The following is a 20,156-nucleotide window of genomic DNA, read 5'->3' as shown; positions in this document are numbered from 1 at the left end:
TAAGCATGCCGACTTAGCTACCCACCTGAAATAATATGAATTATTTCATACATTTTACATGTTGCAGCTAATTCTCAAGCTTGTGTTTTTTAGATTTTTATTTCAATCTGTTATGCTATTTGAATATACTGTACGTCAGTGAGGAATTCTATCCACTTATTTGAACTATTGTAGAAATATATGTGTCCTGATGGATTGTCTTTCCATTTTTGCTTAGACACTGTATATACATTCTGATGGTTTTCACAGCTCATTAAATACTTTTTTTAATAAACTGTATAGTTAATTAGTAACGTATAGAGTATCTCTTTTGATTTTAGATTAGTATTCCCGAGTATTGTTGCACATAATAAAAACAAAATACAAAGGTTTTGCATGTTTTACATTTGTAAACCAATACACTTCAGCACAGCATATTACTACCCACTACACATTAGTTACACTGTCATTGTGTAACTCCATTCTTCTGCAATAATAATACTATAATAACACTGTGAATATTTAGTACTTTGGATGAGATATCCACCATCATAATCATAAGAGGTCCATATGATTCTAAGAAGCAGTAGATTGAAACAAAAAAAAACATTTTCTTGCATATTAATTTTCACATTCATGACTTCATTCTTCATTCCTATAACAAGGTGCTTTTGTTTTGCAATTAATGGCTATATACAAATTGAATAAAAAACCTAAACTGTTTCCCCAAGACTAGGCCTTATAAATACTGGGATAAGTGAGTCGATGATACTGATACTACAGTTATCCTTTCAAGGAAATATAATATATGGTTTTGTCAGAGGATCTTATTCTTAGTCATGTTTTGTCTCTGGGGATCCAATTAATTATTTATTTTCTCCTAAAAAAATGATCCATTTCTTCTTACTATGTGTGCAGTCTGTTACTGTTTTTTTACTAAACTCTCAAGAACAATTGTTTATATTTTATGCATTTGCAATACTAATAAGCAAAAATAGCCAAATGAAATTGCTGTGCATTATGCATACTCATACTCATTGAAAGGTTGAAAGCTTCTGTCTCTATCAAAGCTATACCTTGTCTTTACACTATACAAAGCAATTGTAATTAAATAAAATATAAATTAGTAATTAAAATAGTAATTAGCAAATAAAAAAGTTACATATCAGCCACGCTTTAACACATGATAAGTAAAATCAGTTATTTATATTTAAGGGGTCCTGGAAAAGTGGAAGGTAAGACTTGTAAGTTTGTATCAGGACAGCAGATATGATCTTTGACTAGTAAAATATATTTTTGTGCTACATAGACTAATGTAGCACAATTACAGGAACTATAATCCCCCTTTCTGTGATAGGGTATAAGGTATTTTGTCTTTAAGCTTTAAAACACAAATATTTTTTCTGTATTGCAGCCTGAAAACTGAAGCCGCTGTGTCATAACATTTTTGTTTTTAACAGATTACAAAAGATGTGCAAGATTACTAACAAGGCTAGCAATGAGTCCACTCTGCACACAGTCTTAGAAGCCTGCCCTGTAAGTATTTATAATTACTAGGATGTGATTGAATCCTAGGATAGGGGTTAATAAGAAAATAAAAAGTTATCAGAAATATTCGCTGTGTGAAAGCAACTTTGCTTTCTTTGCATAATTTTGTTCATAGTAAAATCTGATGTTGTGTAATTCACCTTTGTAACCCTAGAGAGACTCAGATTATTATTATTATTATTATTATTATTATTATTATTATTATTAGTAGTAGTAGTAGTAGTAGTAGTAGTAGTAGTAGTAGTATTAATATTAATATTTTAGAGATTTCAGGAACTTTTGCAGGTAACTCGTCTGGCTCTAGGCATGGTGGAATGTGTTCACACTGAAATGATCAGTGATGAAAGTCTGTAACACTAGCAATAGTCTTACCCCGATCAACAGCTTTTGATTCTTTTCTGCTGTTGATCATTAGTTTGGTAAGACTGAAAGAGTTAAAAAAATATTAAGGGAATGAACTGAAAGAGTCTGGGGAGTAGGTGTTTGGATCAAGACTTGCACATTATGCATGAAAACATATTGATCACATAAGAAATATCTGGTTGTGGACTTTTGAATCTGTCGTATGTTGACGATTCTGTTAAATTCCTTTTAATAAATGCTAAAGTGCTTCAAACAATGACCATATGGTTAGTTTTTCCCATACTCTGGAAAATAAGAACTATTTAATTCATAGTTCCCAAATATACAGATAGTGCATTTTTATTAATCATAGTTTATCATTAAATTGGGTTTCAGAGATGTGCATTATTGGTAAATTAATGTATTCATATTTCAGGGGAAATGTAAGAAATACAGTACAGTATTTTATTTTGTGCTACTTTTTTCAATCAAGTGCTATTTTTCTGTTAGAAAAATATACAATCAAAATTTCTAATCAAGGTCGGTACCATTTCTTTGATTTTATACTAAATACCCTGATGAAATTAAACTATTTTGTTTTTCAGAAAAAAAAGAAAAACTGTTAAAATCCCCATTGAGACTATTGGTATACTGGACTATGCAGTTTGACAAATGCCCATAATTAGGCAAAAATATATTTTCTAGTGCCCAGTGCCAAGCAGGCAAATTTCCAAAAGTTGCTTTTTTATCTTAATGTTGTAAAGTATTTTCAGGGATATATTACATTTATCTGGTATGAATTAAAATAACTTGATAATTCATTTTTTTAACCTCCAATTACAGATTAATTTTAAATCTATTAAAATTATTGCATAAAGTCATACTAAGAATGTGTTACTGCACTTACCTTCTAAATCTGCCAGTGATTAACTCATATGCTCATATAACCTAAGGGAGTGCCAGGGATGTGTGTGTGTGGGGTCACAACTGACATCAACATGTTTTTGAGTAGCTTTATTTCCAACTTTGTCATGTTGTGCAACTATTTTCTTGTCATTTGAGAGCACTGAAGACAAGCAGATGTGTGCAATGCTAGGACATTTGTCAGATTTTTCTGACCAACTGGGGTGTAAAAGCATTCACAAGACAGAAGTTAAGACTAAGGAGACTTAAACCCATTGTATTTTAAATAATTTACATCAGTTTTTTTTTTAAACTAGAATACTTGGACTGTATAGATTTATGTATGATGTGTTTAATTCTGTCATCTCAGAATATCCAATGAGATGGCTATTCAAAAGGAAAAAGGGGTTCTGGAACATCAAGGATCTTAAAAATCTTTTAAAAGATTTGGATAATGAAAAATATAGGGTTTCATAACAATAAGTATTATGAAATAAGTAAAAGTATTAAGTGTTATATTATTAAAATAAACAGTTTATTTTATTTATCAACCTGCCAATAACAGTTTTTATTAATTCCCTACAAACTACATTTTAAGTCATTACAGATAGCCCTTTCTGTTACATTTTAATATCCAAAATAAGATTATACTTATTATATATATGAAATCTTATTTATGCATTTGGAATGTTCTTTGGAAGGTCCAATTTCTTTGACACTGAGAAATGCATTTGAATGCTAGATGCAGGATGTAGTTATTACCCCTGTGTACTATTACATTTCATTGCTATTGTTCAGGACCTACAATATATTAAATCTAGTTAGAAGACCATTAATTGATTCTAAAAAATAATGAGAAAGTTTAAATAAGTTTTTTTGTTCTCTGAAACAATCAATCATTACAAGATGTAATATCTGAAGTTGACAAATGGCTCACTTCAAATAGGAGTAATATGAACAATATGAGTAATATGTCAGCAAACTTTTTTTCGCAACATATTTCTTGGTCCGAAACTACATCAGGAATTAATGCAGTACATGCTTGGCTTATCCCTATATCTATCTTAATAATGAGAGTGGTAGGAACTCAAATAAAAGGATATTGTATGAGACACAAATGCATAATCTACTGTATACTACATTACCAGGCAAATATGATGTAATTGGAATCACAGAAACTTGGCAACAAATAAGTAAAACAACAATATTGGATGCACTGTATTCCAGAGAGAAATGAAAGATGGATGAGGGTAGGTTACGAACTACCATCAAAAGGAGCATTCAGACACAGGAACATGACCTAGATGAATCTAAGTTCTCTCTGATCTATATAGGTCAGACTTATAATAACATTTAAAAGTCGACTGTCAGGAGAATGCTACAGGCCACCGTTTTCTTATATTAATTATAATTTAGCATCGTATAATGAAATGTACATAGGAAGGAAGGAATTTTATTGTAAGTAATGGCTAAATTAGATCCCTGGATTTATCAAATACTTGTAACTAAAGAAGCAAATTGCCAATTTGCATTTCTAACCTTTATCTATTTACCTTTATTACATAGCCTTTTCACACACCTGAGGACAACATGAGAAATGTGTGACCTTTTAAATATGGTACAAAATGAGTACTTGCCCACATTAAAAACACACATGTACACCAGTTTTATTCATACTGAAGCAATTCCATGGCTCAGTAAAAGAGAGCACAAAAACTAAAACATGATGTGGGAATCTTGCTGACAGAGATGACTAAACTTGAAGTCACTATCCAGACTGTTCAGAGTCCATTCATCCACCTACTACAAACCTTCAGGAAGCATTTGTTATCAACTCAGATCCAGTCAACTAAGTGTAATGACTCAATAACAGGACTGGGAGTTGAAGGGATCAACTTAAATATAGCAACAGCTACGTCTTCTAACACATTTTGGCGTTAAGGAAGGCTTATAAACCAGATTACAATGATCACGCCTCTCTTATGACCTCTTTTATGATATAATCATTCAGTGTTACCTGGCTGCACAACTGCATTGTGCACAACAATATTGTTAACTGATCTATGGATACTGGCCAAGACAGTGTTTTGTAATGATATCTAATGTATAATTAATCATAATTCCATAATTCTAATTGGATGATGATGAGTGTACTGTATATCAGAGTATGATGTCTTACTCCAAAGTGAGATGTCCTCTTCTTTCATTTTGCCTAATGGCGGGAATGGATGTCTCCAAATAACTGAGAGATGTAGTTTTATTCTCAGAATCAATATTGATAAATGATTTAAGAGCCTGAATTGTTAAATTGCTTGAAGTGTACAAATCCAGCATCTAGGATTCATTTGGGTTAATCCAGCACATGAGTTAACTAAGTGATACCTCAGACTGCAAGCTGATTTACGTAATGGTAATATCTATGATAATGGAATTCTTTTTACTGGTAAAATTTTCAGATTAAGCATTTCGGTGCATTTTATTGTTCTCCGATTTTCTATTATCTTATTTCATGTATGATGACTGATGCATTAATATTAAGACAGATTAAGTCTCTAAGAGATACATGAAGGCTTAATGTCATTAAAATAAACTTTCTTCAAAATAAAGAAGTAAATATTTGAAATAATGAGTAAGAAGTAACATTAGAACACCATTGTGTGGTGCTTGTAATATACAGTATAACGCAACTAAAGTACAAATTAAAGTTGCAAGGAAGGCAAGTGTTTGTTACTGATAAGTGAACAGGAGAATATTTTGACATTTTTAAAGCAATTCTTAATTGTTCTCTGTGGATTTCTGAAACAAATCTGAAACAAGTCTCTAAGGATTTTTGTTGTTCATAAATTAAATTATTATTCTACTATGAAATGTCCTGTGTAGATAAAAGGGGAAAATGAAATAAAGGATCTAAAGTTCGTAGGTTTTTTTTATTTTGTCTATTTTAAATACATTAAAATAAACATATATTAATTTGGGACAGGTGAGTAAACAGGCATAGTGCGAGTTTGTCTAGAATATTAACTCAGAGAAAAGGCAACAAAAGAGCATAAAATGTTACAAGAACATAAAAGACTACAAGCGATAAAGACTGAATGACTGGTAACAGTCATCTGGTAACAGAACCAAATCTTAAGTGCCATTTCCTACTGTCCCTTTTCTCCAAAAGACTTCTCATGTGATCTTGGGCCATTTAATATTGGAGTACACATAGAGAAACTTGTCCCCCCCCTGCATAACCATATCTAACATAAACATTTGTTTTTCTCAGAGACAGATAATGGAAATGTCTTTTTCTTTCCAACTTGGAAAACAGCTAGAAGAAATGTTCACAAGCACTTCTACAAGTCTTGGAATTTTTCAATTGAATGTGCAGTGTTTCTGTTTTGTGTTTTTTCAGGCACAAATGAACTGAAGATGGAATTCTTATTTGCCTAGAAAGTGCCTTGGAATCTTCCCCAAGATGGTTTTACTCTCATCTTGATTGCATTTTTGTTTTGTTTTGTTTACAATACTGTTTTACTAATGAATGCTTTTTATTTTCATATATTTGAAACATTCATTGTGTTAATAAAGAAGATATATTTTGATTTATAAAATTACATCCTAGTGCTGAAGTAAGCCAATTATTTATTAAATACTATGTATATAATGATCTGCGTGATAAAAAATATATATTTAAATCATAAGCAGATATACTATTTAGATATTTCATTTCATCATACTCATGCCATTTTTGCTCAGGCTGATGCTCACGTATTGCACTGACCTTAATGCAAACTAACAGGTAACTGTCATGTTCTGAGAAAGCTGTAAACTTTTTTCCCATTGTTTCATCCCTAAACTTCTCTTACTGGTTATTATGACCTTTGTGAATAAAAAAGTTGCACACTGATAAATATTACTCAAATATCTACCAAGCTCTTATTATTTGTTTAGCTGTTATGATTATCATCATTTACATTTGTATTGGTACAAAGTTCACAAATAATGTAAATATATGACAAGGACTGGAAGACCGCACTGCAGCTTAGATGGAATAAAGATTATTGATCAAGCACTTTTTTCTCTATCCGGTTATTGAATTTAAGTGTATCAAGACATTGTTTAAGAAAAAAAAAGATTATAAACTTAAGATGAATGTTGAAAATTGAAAATGCTTTCTCTTTGTCCATATGCTAAAAATTAGCAAGGCAGGAGTCCTAGAAAAATACTTTCATTCAGTGTCATTAAAATGCCCTGATAAATGTACATTTTGTGTTTCTGATAATTGGTTTCAAGTATTATTTTAAATATCAATATATGTAAATAATATTTAGACATTTTTTTTCAATAGATTCAATGGATAAAAAAGTTGACACATTTTTAGAAAAATGGTTGATCTATGTCTGGTTACTGGATTGTTAGTTATTCAACATACTCTATGAAAAGTGGATTATGAAATTCCTTGGTTGCTTTGCATGTGACAGTAAGCCTATATAATAGGTCTTTGGCATATGTGATACTTAATTGGGGAAATAGTAGAAAGTACTGTAAATAGGAAAGAATGAATAATAGTCCCACTTCCAAGAACTGAGTACAATAAGGCCAGGCACAGCAGGGCAGGGCCTCTTTGTAAAAAAACGTACACAACTGGGAAAACTGTTCAAACTGTTCAAATTCAAACTCTGCCATAACAATATTATAAGTGGACATGCAATTAGATATCTAAACACAATAACAAACGCAATTTAACTAAAGTTTATCTACATTGCATAATTTACAGGTTATAAGTACAATTTACAGGTTATACTTAACCCCACATCTGCTCGAAGTACTGCCTAAAATACAGTGCTCTTACTGTGGTCAGTGGGAGGGGGGCAGCATTTTCGGTTTGAAAAAAACAGGACAAGAAGTATAAATTGTATGTTTTTTTACATAATTGAATTTTTTTAAACAACAATGCAGCATGCTAACAATTATTTATAATTTATTTCTGTACCTTCTTGTAACAAATGTAAGATATTTATTTAAAAAAAAACAGAAAAAATAGATGTCATATTTTAAAATATTTGTAAAATATTTTACGTTTATTCATATCAAGTCAGCTTTAAGTTGTGCAGGTACAGATCATTATTTCTTAGACTGGATATTGTGTGATTGAATCTGAAATTCAACTTGATACTTCAGATCCAACAACAAACTCCAACTGACTTCTTCACACCAGAATAGCAACTCTGTATTCTCATCTACAGCAAACAACCCAGCCATCATTACCACCCATTATGAGGCCCAGAACCCCAGCAGTCCTGCACAATTGCTGTAACAAACAGAATCAGTTCATACACAAGAGACGCATAGTGCACATTGTCTCTATATTCAGGATATAATATTTAGGTTTGACAATGCTTGGAAAAAAATAAATTGATGGAGTTTTGTTTGCCATATTAGAATTTTCTTTAATACAGGTTTATAAAAAATATTTTTTCTACATTTGTAGAGGGCACAAACTTAGGTAAGACAGAGACGTGGGGGCTCTAAGCCTTTTTAGCCCACATATTCTCACATTGTGCACGTGCCGGAAGTACAGTATAAGAAATTTAATTATTTGATTTAAGCTGAACACATAATTTTGTATTTCCTCTTGTTCATTGGGATTGGTGGAATAGAAAACATTAGTAGGTCAGGTAAAAACTACAATTCTTTAATCAAATTAAGAATAACTATAAAACCATACACTGTAGCATGTCCAGGTGGACATCATAATTAAGATGTAGCTGTAACAATAGAAGTACAGGCCATGTATTGACAATGTAATAAAAAGGCAACAGGTGACTTCTTTGCACAGAAAAGGTTGGAATTTTGTATTTGCATAAGACCATTATCCATTATGGGCTGCGCTTCGTCAAGAAAATGATGACCCAGTATGTAAACAAAAAAATATTTGTGCAATCTGTGATGGCTAATTCTGAAAACTTTGAATCTGCAAAGTTTTAGTTTAGTCTTACCTCTGTCCCCAAGACTGAGTCAGTTTAAAAATATCCTACAACAAATGGCAGTCAGGTAAATAACTTGGTTTAAACATTTCAACATATGATAACTGAATTATCACTAGAATGATAGTTGCCAAGCTTAGAGAAAATTGACTAAAAGGCTTTGCTCAGATACAGTTTCTAATACAGGATGCATATTGACGAGAAAAAAGGAGGGTTCAGATAAGCTTTTTGGCTTCTACTGGAACCTTGTTTTATTTAATTGTCATTGCATTATTACTTGAATAGCACTGCTGAAGTCTGCAGTTAATGGGACAAACAGCTTTTTAAGAAGAGCAGTTACCAGTATGTGGTGCTCTATGCCAAGCATGTGAATTGTCGTGGGAAAGTGTCTCTACAACATGTGAGATGCAAGTCTGAAGCAGGTCAGGTGCACAGTAACTTGCCACGTTCCAGGTCAATATGTACAATAATTCACGTGATCATTTCCCATCCCATGATCCCATCATAAATCCCAAGATTATTTGAAACTGGGAAACAAATAATAGTCAGAAAGCCATTGTTATTTGAAAAGGATCCCCATATCACCATACTGTGTGTGAGCTGTATTGTCACAAGAATGATACCTACCATATTTGTGTTCAAGGGCTGTTGGTGAAACAGTCCATGAACAGTAGCTGTTTGCAAAAGAGGGCACATTTTTCCAAGTAGTTAATAAGCTGGTATGAGCAGGAAAACGATTACAGAAATTTGTAAGAGGTTCAAATCAGAATTAGCTTTGGATGTTCATGAAATCTGCCTGATTTCTATTAGAACAGAGCAGCAGTTTCCAAGAAAGAGGTAGACTGCGCTGTGAAAACAAAATGGCAATTATACAGTCATTTGGAACAATGATCACATCACAATCACAATTAAATTGCTGTCTAAAATGATATCACGATTAGAGGTAATTTACCAAAAAGGCTTCTAAAGCCGAGTTGGTGTTACTGATCTTATATGGAAAATAAAAGATAAATGAAATGATGGCCAGGTGGCCATTTTGGGATCCATCATTTTCACATATAAGAACATACTGTATGAACACATGGTGCCTTTTAGATTAAGGGGGTAATAAAATAATTATTGTAAAATAATTAGGTAACAAGTAAGCAAAGACTGAGTTTGAGCAGCTCTATTCTATACAGTATAATGGTAAGAAACTGTTAATGTGCTCTTCACCATAGAGTTAGTAAAAACATGTCATACCACAATCAAAAGAGATTTAAGATTTAAGAGACAAACTGTAGATTATGCTTCAAAGAGTTATATATCCATTTGTAAACCCATTTGGGGTCCTCTATCCATCGACTGTCAAACAGTTTACAAATGGAAAATATTGAAGACGACAGTAATTCTACCTGGGACTGGTCATCCTGCCAAGATCTCCCCAAAAGCAAATATTCCAGGTTGATCCAGGAAATCACAAAGAGCCCCAGGTTAAAACTGAAGGATCTGCAGTCCTCTCTCATTGTGGCTAATGTTTCATGCCTCAACCATCAGGAAAAGACTGAAAAAATTGCTTTCATGACAAGACAGCCAGGAAGAAGCAATTGCCCTATGAAAAGATAATTGCTGTCCATCTTAAGTTTGCCAAAGAGGTCCATGAGGATCCACAACATGACTAGAAGAATGTTCTCTGGACAGACAAGTCAAAAGTAAGACATGTTTCAACAAGATGAGAAATATTTTGTGTGGCAAAAAAAAATACTCCCTTCCAGCAGAAGAACCTTATCCTGACCATATGTTTTGTGGCTGTTTTACCGCCACATGTTTGTACTGTACGTTTACTTAAAATACATGAATTTCAGGAAACGAATACTGCCACAAGATCTGCTCTGACATGCTCTTCTGAGTTATCTGAGCAGATCAGGTGACCGAAGAAGAGCAAACATTTCACATTAAATAGAATCATGACCGACTCTTGGTTTGCTCTGGCTCAGACGTCTGTGCTGGTATGATATTCATACTGTATGTTGTACTGTATGACATTTGACATTCATACATGGGTCAATTAAACAGTCACAAAAATATGATCAATGGTCATGATGAGGTTCTTCTGTTGGAAGGCAGTGTTTGGTTTTTGCTACACAAAACATTTCTCATCTTGTTGAAACAAGTAGCTATGATATGACAAATACAGTATCTTAAACAGACACCACTGGGTAATCACATTGAGACAATGTAAGAAACAGGAAGTTCTCAACTTTGTCTCTGATCCACATAATAACACAGGACTGATGTACAAGGCCATAACTTTGTGTTGAGCTACAGTATATAGTTGAGCGCCGGATGTGATTTTGCAGCACACTGTGTTGAGCAGAACTAAGAAATGCAACATCTGGTTGTAAGTCATACTATCTGATATAAGGGAGTGAGTGCTAATTTCTTGCTAATGAACAAGTCTGCATTACCCCCAGTTGGGAATATGTCTGAATAATACAACATGTGTTCTCTGTGTGGCTCCTCAAAGGTGAAAAGAACTGTGAACTTTGCACTGAAGGTTTCACAGACACCACCATAAAACCATTCTACCATGAAGGAATATGGTTAAAAATGGCAATTCTCAAGTCAGGGAGAGGAGACCCACTGCTCCATAGACAGGATCATAAATTTGGGGTCATAAAAGAGAGGATGCAAAAAAGAACATTTGATAGGGTTCAGTTTTAAGAAATTAGGCAAACATACCTTATAGTCATCTATATCTCAGCAAATGCATTAGATATCACTTTGGTTTTCAATTAAAGAGCTACTCCTAATTAAACAGATTAAAAAGACAGAGTTCTGATTTCAAAAAGCAATATTAAAAGGATTTTGAAATTAGAGAACAAACTATTAGAAATTCAAATCAAATGGGTTGAAGGCTCGGCTTAGAATACCGTGACTCCTCTAGTGACAAAATTAAGTTTGACACATCCCATTGCTTGTATTGCAAATTAGAATTTAGAACCAATGAAATAGTATCCTTCTTTTTTGGGGGGTAAAGTTATTGGTTGACATATCACTTAGATCTTTCACTTACAGAAGAGTAAAATGTGTAATTAAAATACCATATTATGCACCACGTTTATTTGAGGAAGAAAACAAGTTTGCTTGTTTGATATTAAATAAGGGGGGAGCTGCAGTCTCAATTCCTTAGATTGGCTATGAAATCTCAGTAACAAAATAAATTCATTGACATTATAGAAAGACTTTACAAATTTCGAATTAAGCACAAAATCGTGAAAGTACTGTAAGTCACCATGTTGTCACAAACTCGCATTCGAGTTCCCACAAATTATAATGTAATGTGGCCATTCCTGCTTATTATTCACTGACTAATGAATAAACACAGCTAGTGCAGAAAATATTTCACCATAGAAATGTTCCAACATGATCTGCATGCGGAGTTAACAAGTAACTAGTATCTGTTGTCAAAACTGTCTCTAAATTGAGAACAATGTTTCTGTCGGATTAAAAGAGCCTGCTTTTTACAAAGTAATGAAGCTGCATCATGTCACCAGATGTTTTATCGACTCGTTCTGAATCACAGAACATGGCGCTATGTTTACCAGGAAATGTAATCTAATTTTGTGATGTAAATTAGAGATTTTCCAAGTAACATTTACATTTTACTTTTATTGTGGTTTAAAAATGCACTCATCAATGCTGATTCTTCCTAACCCCAGAATAGAAAAATCGCATTGCATACCCCTTTGATGGAGAAAACATGAGTTGTTCAGAACTCATGTTCTAAATGTCAAAGCTGTGCGAATCACAAATATAAAGTTACATGTTTTAACATACAGGACATTTTGTCCTGCTTCTCCTGAAGGAAATAATATTTAAATAAATATTTAAATAATTAATTCCTGTAGTTGTGATATGCAATTGACCAACTAAAATCCTGTCAGACAAGACTTTGGAATGTCTTTAATAATTCCTTACACTTATACACCTATACGTTTTTCTGGACACTCCACTCAAAGTGCTTTACAGGTAATGGGGACTCCCCTCCACCACCATCAATGTGCAGCATCCACCTGGATGATGCGAAGGCAGCCATAGTGTGCCAGTACACTCACCACACACCAGCTATTAGTGGGAAGGAGAACAGTGTGCTGAAGCCAATTCATAGATGGGGCCATGATTAGTAAAGGCCAATGGGAAATTTGGCCAGGACACCAGGATTACACTCCTACTCATTTTTAATGACCACAGTGAGTCAGGACCTTGGTTTTACATCTCATCTGAAGTAGGGAACCTTTTTACAGTATTGTGTCCCCATCAGTATATTGGGGCATTAGGATCCACACAGACCACAGGGTAAGCGCCCACTGCTGGCCCCACTAACAACCTCTTCCAGCAGCAACCTTACTTTTTCCCAGGAGGTCTCCCATCAAGGCATTGACTAGGGTCACACCTGCTTAGCTTCAGTGGGTTGCCAGTTGTGACTTGCAGGGTGATATGGCTGCTAGCTGCCTTTGTCCATGGCTAATATATAGAGCAAGCTAAGAACCAGAATTTGGAAGTCTATTTGAGAAATGAGGTTCGGAAGTCAAATATTGAAATCGGGACCTTGAGGAAGCCCAAAGTCAAGAAGGGCAAAAAGTGACAAGGAGCTAATGTATAGTGGACTAGGGAAACAAAGTCCGATACATTGCTCCACCCTCCCAAGCCAGCAACTCATCTACTCCAAAGGAGCATCAGATCAGCTCCAATGCTGGATCACGCTTCATCTTGCACAAAATAATCTTTCAGGTGATGCTTTTCTAATTTGTGCACTTCCCTAATACATACCTGTAATTATGGTAACTTCATGCCTTTTGCCTCAAATCAAAATTCAAGTCTTGTAACATTCAAGTTGTAACTCTCGCTTTTCTCATCTTTGTCATTTCAAACCATTTCCTTAATTGTTTCCCTTGAGTAAAGTCTTTTACATTATTTTTATTCAAAATTAACTCGTCTATTATAAACACACAAGCAGCTCTGAAATGAATTTCACACAGTTCAACACTTCACCACTTTCTTGAATTTGGGTTTTAAAGCATTGTTTTAATAATCATAAACCAGCTAGTGTTTTCCGAGCACATAATCAATTAAAAGTTTTTGTGTTGGTTTACACTACATCACAAGATCTGTTTTATACATTCCCTCACTGTTTCAATTACAGTGAGACTGAAACAGACTGTTTCATGTCTAGGACATGTGGTATGGGTCTTGCTTTTGAAAATCCTTACAACAGGGTCTAAGGTTAAGCTATATGTGCTATTCTCCAAAATACACGAGATTCAAGCAACCGTCATAACCAATTATATCCATGTGGCAACACACTTTGGTCACAGCAGCACCCCAGATAGGGGGTCACCACAGATAAGTATAAAGCCTTCATATCTTATAAACTCTTCTCCATTCATTACAGAAGGTAACAGACACTCTGCATGGAGGGTTTTGAGCACCACAGGTTAAAAGAAGAAATTTTATTAGGTGATCACTGCCTTAATTTTGTATCCAACCTAAAAAATATTTTTTCCCTAAATACATTTATTTTTAATATGTTCTTAAACACTACACCTATTCAAAAGTGTGTGCAGTATTTTGAAATATGTATTTTATTAATTCAAAGTTTTCTACCCTAGATATCCCCAAGAGATAAAGCATCCGTTTTTCTCAGGCTTATAGAGAACAGCAGCATATTTTCGTTCACATCATCCATCAATTTTAACAGCTACCAGGAGGTTTACCGCAAAAACATACAAACATAAACCCTAAAATTAAGTTTTGTATCTCTTGCACACAAAACTTTACATTAAACAAATCATCTGATAACATGCCATTTTTCAGTTTATTTTTTTCTTACATTTGAAAAAAACTGGTTTATATAATTCTAATATTTGATGATTAAACTGTATTGGTAGAAATGTTGTCACCACATGTTTTGAAGGCCCACAAGTAATGGCTATCTTTATCTGTCAAATTGCTTTACTTTATATTCTATTCTTTTATTCTGAGAGAATGATTTTCTCACTAAATCATAAATCAGAAATTCCTGGGTTTTGCACTCAGATCAGGAAATTTAAGCAGATTCTAACTAGGTCTCTATTTTATATACAGTACAATGAATCTCCGTGAACTGAGATCATGGACATTGATTTGTGCAATGATTTTTTAAATTATATCATCTATTGAATCAATTACACTATATGACCTCTACAGTCATGCATTTCAAGATGTCAGTGGTAAACATAATAAAACAATAAACCATAACCATTGATTGCGGATTTAGTCCATTTTGCATTGGAAAATGAAAGTCCAGCATACATTTATTACAGTAATAGTTTCAGAAGATTTTGAGTAGATTAATTCAGAGAAATCCTTTGGCTATAATCCACCTGGCTGAAGTACTGCATGCAGACAACGAGGACAAGGTTACTGGATAACTATGGGTGTGGGTTATTAAGGAAGGGGTGGCATAGTAGTGTAAATGGAGAGAGCTGTGGAAGAAAAATAAAATAATATATATAATAAAATTATATTCTATACCGAACTATAAATATCATTTAAGCACTCAAGAAGGGAAGGAACAAAGATGAAGAACATTCTCAGATTTAAGAATTTTGGCAAAAAATGATCATTAATATATTATAAATATGATTTTCCTGAATAAAGTACTGTGGATATGTACTGTGTTCCTTCTTTAATTGAACTTCGGCATTTAAGTTTAAGTTAAGTTGTCCTGTTGGTCTGCTGAAACCTTCTCTACAGTTGGGACACAGTGGAGCAGTTTACTCCACAGTGTCTGGCAACGCTGGCACATGACATGGCTGCCTGCAGCATGCCAGTGGCCCTCTCCCTTGCCTCTGGTGACATTTGAGGCAGCATGGAATGCACAGAAAACTGACTAAGTATGGCCTTTTTCTTGCAGTGACCTAAGTTTTGAATCAAGTCATTTTTAAAGGTGATCTGATCAGGCATTATTCCACCTGGACCTCGTTGGGTAAAAGTACACCTAACGAGCTTTCATGTGATCGGCTAGTTGCAATGCCTCATTGCACAAGCTGTATTGCTGGTCAGATGGCATAAAACAATTTGACAACTTTTGAAAGTACATAAGCTATAATTATAGTATTCTCATTCCAGAAAGTGTTGCGTTTAATTTTTCCATCAGTATATATTCCTCAGTTCTGAAAACATAAGTAGCTATATTATTTACCCTTGGGTACAAACGAGATAAGCACTCATTGCTGGCAGATGGGGGTGGGGCAGAGAGTGGAAAATTTGGGGATTTTTTTATATACTCTATTGTTTTGTATTGTTTCTTTCCCTTGAAAAAAATGATCACAAAGAATCTAAAACCATGTATCTTTGTTAAGCATAGGAAGTACAATCAAAACAAAATCAGACCTTGTCCTTGTTTTATAATGGCATTGTTAAATAACAGTATTGTTGGGCAGGTTTCCAATAGTTGAATTAATAATTACAATGAACTCAAATATAATACGATTTCCCTCAGTGAATTAAAACAATCCAGAAAAGGCATTTTTAGTGTGGGACAGCGATACATCAAAACAAATGAGTTTTCTGAAAAATACTATAAAGACTTTTGGCATCTTAAACATATGCTCTGAATCAAGTCTTGGAGTTTCAGTATTATGAGAATTTCTGCAACTGACAATGTTTGGTAGGTGTTAGGTTTTATTATCAGTAAATGTGGTCAAATGCCAAGTAACTAGATAAGGCTTGCCAAAAGGATTCACTTTAGTCCATATTTTAAGGTTACAGAAAACAAAGACTTTACTTACTCAAAAATAGTAAAATAAAGTATTTCTATAATATATCTTAGGCACTTCAGTGTCCAGCCTTTCATACTAGAGTCCACCCACGTTATGAGATTTTCCAGCCACATGTATGCTGAAATCATGTTCCATAAGAACTCACTTCCTCACTGAAAAAACAAACTAAAGAACAATTGTTCAAATATAGTACAGAGGCTCATAATCATAACAGCTGTATTAACCCAACTTTCAGCCTACTACCTGAGACATATATAGAAAATATTACAACTGGAAACCTATAAAGTAATTCCTACAAATTGAGTGTCTTTCAAGTATATTTTCTCAGTAACCCTGACCCTCATAAAAGAATATCAGCCATCTTACAACTGTGTTCAGATGGCTCTCTTTGATACACACCTGTCCCTCAGACTGATGACCTTGATCTTTAGACCAAGACAGGTTTTGAGCAGTATCCAAAATTAAGGATAAATTAATTGATGCTTTTGCAAAATTTTACAAATTTAGAATTAAGTACAAGTTACAAGTTTCAGATTAATCGTGAACTTTGTATGGTTACAGTGTGGCTTGTCACTTGGCAGACAAGAAACCACTGGTCTCACCACAGGCGAGAGCAAGAATTTGGGCGAAATGTGATGTGATAAAAACAACCCTTCCTGCTCACAAGTCGCTGTAAGTGAATGTGAAATGTAGTCTCCTAACAACGTTAATCTTTTTTTGTCTTTGTGAACTCACTTATACAGTATATTTTAAATAATGTCTCACTGTCTAGCCTTTGGCTATTCAGAATATACAGAAGTAGTCACACAAAAAACAGAGGATTGGATCAGTAGAAAGTCAAACTGTTTTTTTTTACCAAGGGATCGTCAACTAACAAAGAGAGGGATAATAAACATGGCCACTGGTGTTGGTTTAACACGTTTCTCAATGAGATCCAGTGTGATGTACGATTGAATAAGTAAAGGTTGTGCAACAGACACTTGACCCCAGAAATGGCCGAAACGGTGAGTTAACATGTAAGTCGTATTTATCAGCAAAACCATCTTGAAATCAGGTGAAGGTACGGATTATGGAGCAGCAAGTCCTCCTAAAATATACTGTAAGTCCTGCTCGAATTTTCTTTTAGGTGTGATTTACCATAAAATCACCACCTCTGTAAATGATAGAGCACTTTTGAAAACCATGAAAATTAATTTGGAAAAACTTGCTTCTTTTTTGTAATATTTAGAAAAAGTGTTTTAAAAAAACATGTCTTACATGTGTTGGTTTCATGCAAATATTAAAACTTATTATACTGTAGTATCAAAATTTGCTGGGTCTAAAGTGCGTTACCAACATAATACAGTGACAGGCCGCTTTCCTGTCAATGTTAGTTTTGTTGAGTTGTTTTGAATCACAGACAATGACGACAATATGTTGTACATTGAAACGTCTCTCTGATGTGATGTAAATTAGTACTGTATAATGTTCTGTAGTACTTGGTCGTTTCATTGTAGTTTGAAATGCACTCATCCTTGCTGATTCATTATAATCCCAAAACGTAAATATAGCATTGCAGTCCCCCTTTAAAATGATTATATGTTTTTGCGATTGTTTGCTCATCAACTAGCACATAAATAAGAAAAGACCAACCAAACACTTGTATAAGTACTGTAGTTAGCGTTCTCGAAGTCAGATAACAGACAGCCATGCTAAAACTGGGAAATGCACTAGTACAGACTCATATAAAATGTTGTGTTCAGTTACTGTATGCTTAACACATTACATTACTTTAATTTAGGATGATAAACTAATGAGTAACCAACAGAGTAATTTTCATCAGTATTGCTACAGTAATTCTTCATTTAATACATATGTATTTTTATTTTTTTAGCCAAGGATATATTTGAAAATAAATAAACCTTGCATTTACTTTTAAAATCAGTTTCAGAAACAAGTTACTGATACTCAATATATGTTGCAGAGAAATGCATGTATCTGCAATCTAGCTGTTACATTCTGTCCAAAAAGGTGAACTAATGAAGGGCAGTACTTTGGGAATTGGTTATTGAATAAAGCCAATATACAGGAAACCTCAACTAAGGAATGGATGAGATTCTTACAACAATAGGCCTATTGAATGACTAAATGGTAGAGAAGGCAAGAAATTGGGGTTGTTGTTTTTCACTCTCCAAAAGACTACAAAGGAACTTACTGTAATATATTGCAATTTCTTATAGTGTATTTTTGTAATTAAGTTTTTTTTACTTAATATTCATGTTAAACAATTATTATATTACATTCACAGATATTTGGTGTGTTGTGAATCAACATATTTAATTGTTCTAAAAAATACTGTAGTATATAAATTTTTATATATAATATATATAGACTTGGATCATTTTAAGGTAGATGGTTTTGAATTATATTTAAATTAAAGCAGACAACTTTGTATGGGACTTCTGTTCTAGAAAAGTGCATCAGTATGTAAGCAAATGAACTGAATGCTTAGAACCTACATATGAAAGGTTAGAAATAATAACAACATAATAACAAATATTTAATATGAAAGGTTAAAAATAATAACAACATATCAACATACTGTAACTACAAAAAGACAGAGGTGAAGACTGGATTTCACTATTGACTACATTTTATAATTTGGCTATGTTTAAAATGTAGCATTCAGTTTTTTATTATGATTTATAAGAGCAGCATTCTTGTTTTTTATTTTTGTTCATTGTCATAGCATTTTCTAATCATGTATATCTGTAATGAAATTCCAAGTATGGAAGAAAAAGTAATTTAACATACAAAAGAGACTAGTTACTAACTATAAAATAGGACATACTGTATGAGTTAAGTTTACCTTAATTTAACAAGAAATCACCATTGCAATAGATTATCCATGTGCTTGTAGCATTTTTTTCAATGTGTAAGTGACAATAATCCCCATTGACTTATTGTTTGAATCCAGAATACTTTCTGAGGGGAAAAGAGGGCTTAAAGCATTAATGCCATCATATTAAAGGGTCGAGTGTTCCATAATACGTTTTAAAAAAAGAAAAACCCTCATTCCTGGCATCCCAGACAAATACTTGTGGGCCTACAAGGTAAATGTAAGAGGAATTAAAATCCAAACTGTATATTCAAGTTAATACTGTACTTCACTGTCATAAAATAATGACGACTACCATTATGTAATGTTTTACATTAATATTACGACAATGTAAGACAAAAACACACAGAAAATAAATATACGAATTGACCAAAAACAAAAGGTCACTCTTGTAACATAATTTCTCATAGCCTACCATGTTGTTGAGATTGGATAAGTACAATTAATTGATTCATATTACATTTGTCACAGAAACTGAAAATGCTAATCTCTTCAGTTTCTGGATGGAATAAAAAAATATTTCTTTGGCAGGCTAAACTCTCCATGACTGCAATTAAAAGTGACCCTTTCTAGCTGCAATGGAATGTTTATCTGAGAGTCTAATGACTGGTGTGCCTGGAAATGCAAGGAACGTGATTTTACTTTGGTGGTTGAAGACGTCTGTTGGGCTGCCTAAAAAGGTTTTGTTTCATTACAAGCTTTTGCTCAAATAGTTCAAAGAGTACAAGT

At 33.5% G+C, this 20,156-nt stretch overlaps 1 protein-coding gene across 3 annotated transcripts in view; it reads left to right on the top strand.

Moving 5' to 3' along the window:
- The window catches only part of alkal1 (ALK and LTK ligand 1), a 36,011-nt gene extending 29,031 nt beyond the window's left edge, over positions 1 to 6,980 (top strand). Inside the window, exons 5-6 of one of the 3 annotated variants that reach the window (XM_015353474.2) lie at positions 1,440 to 1,515; positions 6,170 to 6,980. In XM_015353474.2, the coding sequence (XP_015208960.1) occupies positions 1,440 to 1,504 (65 nt within the window). In that variant the 3' untranslated portion in view covers positions 1,505 to 1,515; positions 6,170 to 6,980. The remainder of the gene's footprint in view (positions 1 to 1,439; positions 1,516 to 6,169) is intronic. The other 2 variants (XM_015353473.2, XM_069190819.1) reach the window with 2 other exon arrangements.
- Positions 6,981 to 20,156: the final 13,176 nt, after the last annotated feature.

The sequence above is a fragment of the Lepisosteus oculatus genome, chromosome 6, assembly GCF_040954835.1.
Source record: "Lepisosteus oculatus isolate fLepOcu1 chromosome 6, fLepOcu1.hap2, whole genome shotgun sequence".
In the NCBI taxonomy this organism is placed as follows: Eukaryota; Metazoa; Chordata; class Actinopteri; order Semionotiformes; family Lepisosteidae; genus Lepisosteus; species Lepisosteus oculatus.
Note: the sequence above shows the minus strand (reverse complement) of the source record. Positions and strands in the feature narration are given on the sequence as shown.